The 6190-nt window shown below is 50.0% G+C and overlaps 1 protein-coding gene across 7 annotated transcripts in view; it reads right to left on the reverse strand.

The window, feature by feature from the left end:
- The window catches only part of DLGAP4 (discs large homolog associated protein 4), a 118595-nt gene that overhangs the window by 13111 nt on the left and 99294 nt on the right, over window positions 1–6190 (reverse strand). For 6 of the 7 annotated variants that reach the window (XM_006764524.2, XM_006764526.2, XM_015564451.1 and 3 more), the window contains one exon: window positions 965–1326. In XM_006764524.2, coding sequence (XP_006764587.1) covers window positions 965–1326 — 362 coding nt within the window. Of the gene's footprint in view, window positions 1–964; window positions 1327–6190 lie in introns of those variants that run through there. The other variant, XM_006764528.2, reaches the window with a different exon arrangement.

Genomic DNA, 6190 nt, shown 5'->3' on the forward strand with positions numbered 1-6190 from the left:
TCGGGAGGGAGTTCCACCTCCTCAAGCTCTTGGCCCACTGTAGCTGCCTTTTCTGCCAAGTGTGCTCCACTTTAGTCTGGAGGTCTAGCCAGAGCAAGGAGGATCCTCTCAATCTGGATTTAGAGCAACTCTTAAAACCTGCAAGGCAGGGCCCAACTTTTCCCAGCTCTACTAATAGGAACAGATTGCTGACACTAGGTGCATGCAGGAGGTGCAGTGAAGCAGTGGAGGGGAAGCTGGTGCACCCAGCCCTGCTGTGAGTCATCATGGCCATGGGTGCACAGTGAGTTGGGCTTCCAGTGAGGAGACCTGGCTCTGGCCACTTGGTCCTGGAAAGTTATCTCCCTGGATCCTTTCCCATGGAGGGAGGCATCTGGAACGGCATCACACTTCTCAATCTGACGTAGGCCTGGTGCCTTGAGCCACCTACCTGTCCCCAGGGTCCAAAAGGGCTCTGGGCAAAGTTCCCCTTGAGTGTCCCCTGTGGCTCAAGGGCCCTGGGTCCTGGGCCCCGGCCCATCCGTGTCTACGCTCCACGCTGCTCCCACTGCCAAGTGGGACTGTGGCCTCCACACCTGAGTTGACCTTGGATTAGAGAACTGTTAGGCCAGTCCTGCCTCCCAAGCATTGGCTGGCAGGGCAAAAGGTGGAGTGGACAGACAGACAGTGGACAAACAGCGGACAGGAGATGGCTGGCTGAGTGTAACTACATTCACTGGGATGACCCATTGGAGGAGGAAGGACAGGTATCCACGGTTGCAGACTTTGCAGCACGTGTGGGCAAACTCAAGGAAGGTATGGCTAAGGGTGGAATTTGATTTGGCCACTTGCGACTAGATCCCCCCAAATACACAGATAAACCACTTTCACCCAGGAGACGTAGTGGGCCTTCACCAGATGTAATTACACGCAGACAGGTGCACAGAGCGAGTTGATGACACAGAGTGCAAAAAGGGGCCCCTACTTGTATTCCTATAGATGACAGTTTCCTTTTGGGGATGGCCTCAGGATGGGATTCGGAGCTGGTCAGTGTCCCTTGTTCACTCTTCAGAGCTGCATATTTTGGGGGTGGTTCTGGGGCCTCAGAAGCTGAGGTGACTCCACCCCGTGTCACACTGGGCGGTCGAGTACTGCTGTCCAGGCTGTCCGACGAGTTGCTCAGGCCCGACTGGCTTGTCACCTCACTCTTGTGGTCCTGGCTGTCCAGGTAGGTATCCTGGGCAGACTCAGTACTGCTCTGGACCGTGACTGAGATGAAGGGCTTTGATGTGGTACGTGGAGGGACCGGTGGTGGGGTCTTCTTATACGCTACTAGGCATGATGAACCTGCAGATGGATGAGAGGAGGGCAAGGGACAAGGTGAGGCCCCCCAACTCTCTTAAACCCCTTTCAAGTCTGAAGCCCTACCTGACCTGGCTGTAGCCCTGGCCTCAGCAGTTCCCTCAGCAAGGATTTCTGGAGCAGGAGAATGAGGATTAGACATAGCAATGACCAAGACAGACATAGGCCCTGGACACCCTCATGCTAGGTGCCAAGGCCAAGTCTAGTGGGGGAAGCCAACGTGGACCAAAGACACCCTCCACCTCACCTCAGTCACACACAACGGTATTATCTGGCTGTGGAATGGGCTAGGAGGTGAAATTCATGGTGCCAGAGGCTGTGACAGAGCCTGACAGGGGAGGCAGTGACAACAGAGTGAAGGTCAGGACGGCTAAGGAATGGTTGACCTTGCTTTCCTCAGGCTCACTGAGAGACCTACTGTTCCCTGCTACTGCTCCTTTCCTTCTACTCTACCTTCCCTCTACCCCTGCTCTCTCTACTTGGATGTCCCATCTATGTCTGAGCAAAGACCAACACATCCCTCAGGACCCAGCTAACCCTTTTCCCATCTTGCCATTCCCATCCCACCTCCTCCTCTTGTGTGAAAACCTATACACCAGTTGCCTCCCTCAAGACACCATCACATCTGGTCTGACTTCCCGTTCTCCACCAAGATTCAGGGAACCAGGACCTGCCATGGGTGGGAGTTGATGTAATCTTTGAATCCCATTCCCAGCGTGTCCTAGGGCTGGCTCACAGCAGGGGCACAAAACACCAAAGGCCCACAGATGGCTTCTTAATGCTGAACTTTTTGCCCAAAATGGAAGGTGCTTTTCTTTTTTTTAAATGTGTTTATTTTTTTGAGAGAGAGGAAGGGAGAGGGATAGAAACTGAAGCATCTATGAGAACCATCAATCAGCTGCCTCCTGCATGCCCCCTCCTGGGGATTGAATCTGTAGCCTGAGCATGTGCCCTAATCAGGAATAGAACCAGTAACCTTTTGGTTTAGGGGCCGACACTAACCACTGAGCAGACTGGCCGGGCTGGAAGGTGCTTTTCAAACAGCAGGAGCTACTTGCTGTGAGGGGCTGAGTTAGATCCAGTGTTTTTTCTCAGCATCTTAACCTCAACGGCCTTTTCCTCATGAGGACTGGAACAAGCCTCTCCATGGGTCCAGGCCATGCTGAGAGCAGGAGCCAGATGAGTGAGGTTAAGCCTAACTTCAGGGAGCTACCAATTATGGAGAGGGCGAAGGCCCAATGGAATCTCACAAAACGAGGCCCAGGTGCCACAGGGGCTATGGACAAGACACAAAATCTCTCCATCTGTCACTATGGATTATCACTAAACAAATCTAACAGAATGGCTAAAATGAAAAACAGTGACAACACCAAATGCTTGCAACAATGAAGAGAAACTGAATCACACATACTGCTAGTGGAAATGTAAAATGACATAATCACCCTGGAAAATGGTTTGGCAGTTTCTTTTAAAACTAAGCATGCAATTACCATACAACCCAGCAATTTACTCTTGGGCATTTATTCCATAGAAATGGTAAAGTGTTCACAAAAACCTAAATGTTCATGGCAGCTTAATTTGTAATCACCCAAAACTGGAAACAACCTAAATGTCCTTCAGTGGGTGAATAACAGTAAGAAACTGGTACATCCAGACTATGGAATACTACTCAGCAATAAAAATAAATGAACTATTGATGTAAGCAATAAGTGAATAATGCCGAGTGAAAAAAAGCAATCTCAGAAAGTTACATACTGTATACTTTTATTTAAAAAATTCTTGAAATCGCCTGGCTCAGTGGTTGAGCGTCAACCTATGAACCAGGAGGTCACGGTTCGACTCCCAGTCAGGGCACATGCCTGTGTTGCAGGCTCGATCCCCAGTAGGCGGTGTACAGGAGATAGCCAATCAATGATTCTCTCTCATCACTAATGTTTTTGAAATCACCTAATTATAGAGACGGGGAACAAATTGGTGGTTGTGGGGCAGCTTGGGGGAGAGGGTGATGGACAAGAGGTGGGGATGTAAGTGTGGTTATAAGAAGGTGACAAGAGGAATCCTTTTGTGTGTTAATTGATGGAACTGTTGTATCTTGACTGTGGATACATGAACTTGCACAGGTGATGAAATGACAAAAAACTAAATACATGCACAGTGATTACACAGGCTGTATCACAGGGGTTAAGGCTCAGACAGGCCCAGGGCTGGCATGGCTCCTACTGGTTTCTGTTATAGGGGTGGGAGCCAAAATTTTACCACTCCCCAGCCACTGGTAGGGAGGATGGGTGGTTCTCTGATTAGCTGAGGGGCAGTTTCCCCGCAAGAGCTGGACATTGAGAGCGGAGTGCTGAAGTCAGGACTCACTGGGGATTTCAGGAATTGATTTGTCTGTGTTTAGGGATCTGTGTGGAAAAGGGAACCTCCCCACCCCAGGATACAATGGGGTTGCCCACAGTCTGGGGTCTGGACTGAATGAGGACTAACTTTCTAATCTCGCTCTCAGGGTTGTCTAGGCCCAGAGTCCTTCTGACGTATTCTCAGAGGCCGTAAGCCCTGGCTGAGGCAGCCACTCAGACAGAAAGCAAACTATTGGGAGGCCAGGCCAGATGGCCAGATGCGATAAAAGGAAAAGTGAACTTATCTTGGATTCTCTGTCTCCTGGGGCACAGGTCCCAGCCAGATAGGCAGTGCAACTAACAGAGAGGATTTCGGGGCCTCATGGGCTCTCTGGGTGGCAGGCATCCCTTGGCTATGAGCACTGTCCTCCCCAGGGCATGGGGATGGGACCTGACTGCATAGGACACCTCTCATTTCACATGTGTGAAATACACAGGCCATCGCCTCCCCAGCCCCTTCCAACATCACACTCCAGCCATCCTGTGTTTCTCATACCCATTATACTTCCTCCCAGCTTTATACATGTTCTTTCTGCCTGGAAAGCTTCTCTCACCTCCTCACGTTTCAACTGTCACATCCTCAGAGAGGCCTCCTTTGATGCCCTCTACTCTCATATCACTCAGGATCTCCGTCAGAGGACCTATCACATTTGTCTTAGCTCATTTAGGGATTTGCTTGATGATTATAGGACTAGAACAGTGGGGGAACTCTTGTCTGTCTTGGCACAGCAGGTCGTAATCTCAGGCCAAGAGTAATACTTTAAGTACAGAATGCTCTCAATAAATATTTGTTGGATAATAAAATTAATCTCATCATTGATACAAACCCTGCACCCAGTTCCCAAAAGTCACAGTTATTTAGTGAAATCTCCCAGCACTTTAGTATCCAAGGTTCTAACTGCCTCCCAAATTTGGACAATTTTGGTTTGGTCCTATTCACCTATCTGTGCAGTTTCATTTCCTGTCCTCCCACTCCCCAGCATGCTTCTTGCGGCATCAGAGAGCCAAATGCACTTTCCCAAACACAGCTCACTCTTCATGCACCCCAGCCTTTGCACATGCACTTGTTTCTGCCAGAATTCCTTTTCATGTCCTCCCTGATTCTCATACTTCAGCCAGTTCTTCACCCTAAGTTCTTTCTGGCTCAGGCAGAGTCTGCCCCTTTCCTCTCTTTGTGGGTCAGCTGGAGCACTCAGGGCTGTGGCCATGATTCTGAGTGTGTCCTGTGTGTGTCAGTGGACCAGTGTCCACCCAGAAATGCACAACCAACATTTGCCAATTAAACTTTAGAAGAAGCAAGTGCCCCAGAGACCTAAGATGTTGGACTTGGCCAGACTGTGACTATTGCCCTTCCTGCCCTAGGGAGACATTGTATGTGCCACAATTAACCCCTTGGCACATAGGTCCAACTCTTTGTCCATTCACTCTGGAAGACTTTCAGATTTGCCTTGGAAGCCTAGAGGTGAGCATCCCTCCAGTGTGACCATCTCCTCCAGCTGGTCCTTGTGTTTTATATTTTCCGAGATCCTGAATGAAGCATTGCTGAGCCACGGCAGCAGGTGTACACTGAACCACCACCCCCAGGAGCCACATGCTTCCCTTCCCCCATCGTGGCCATGCCAATCCCTCATGCCAAGGTTCAGACAGAAGCCAGTGTGTGACGCCTCCTCCATGCAGCCTGTCCTGGCCATAGACATCCAGCCCAGACTCCCTGCCCCACACTGTATAAGTCCTTGCTTCTTCTAATGAGTCCTTTTGTCTCATTTCTGCCTCTGCCCCAAGATTTTATCCAGCAAACCCTATTTATTATGCCACAATAAATTTTGTTTCTGCATTTTGTTTTTTAATGTCAAGGTGTATAAGATGGCTAAACAGAGCTTCAGACGTTCAGAAAAGGGGCTATGACTGGAAGACACAGCAAACCCAGGGAGCTGGCCCTCTGCATGTGCCTTGGAGGTCAAGATGCACTTGCTAGTAGTCCTGAGGCCTAGCATAGCCCTTGTGCTTGCTGGTTCCCAGGGGCCCTAACTGGGCAGGGGACTGAAGAAGAGGTCTAGAATAGGGATGGATGCAGGGGACCACAGACTGTGGGAGCCATGACAGGAGGCTTTGCAGAAGAGGCAATGGGGCCCACTCAAGGCCCCACATGAAGGGACAGAGCTGGACACAGAGCCAGAACTCCTTAAACTCTTTTTGCTGCCTCTGCCAACCTTAGGAATAGGCTTTTCAGAGGGAGGCTGAGGACCTATAAGATCCCATGCCCTCACTCACTGCATAACCCAGGGGTGGGCAAACTTTTTGACTCGAGGGCCACAATGGGTTCTTAAACTGGACCGGAGGGCTGGAACAAAAGCATGGATGGAGTTAACCTGTCAAACCACACAGCTAAATCCAGCAACTCATTTGTATATGGTATAAATAGTACTGAAGACTCCCACCCTAACAGCCTCAAA

This window comes from Myotis davidii, unplaced genomic scaffold, assembly GCF_000327345.1.
Source record: "Myotis davidii unplaced genomic scaffold, ASM32734v1 scaffold38, whole genome shotgun sequence".
NCBI classification, from domain to species: Eukaryota; Metazoa; Chordata; class Mammalia; order Chiroptera; family Vespertilionidae; genus Myotis; species Myotis davidii.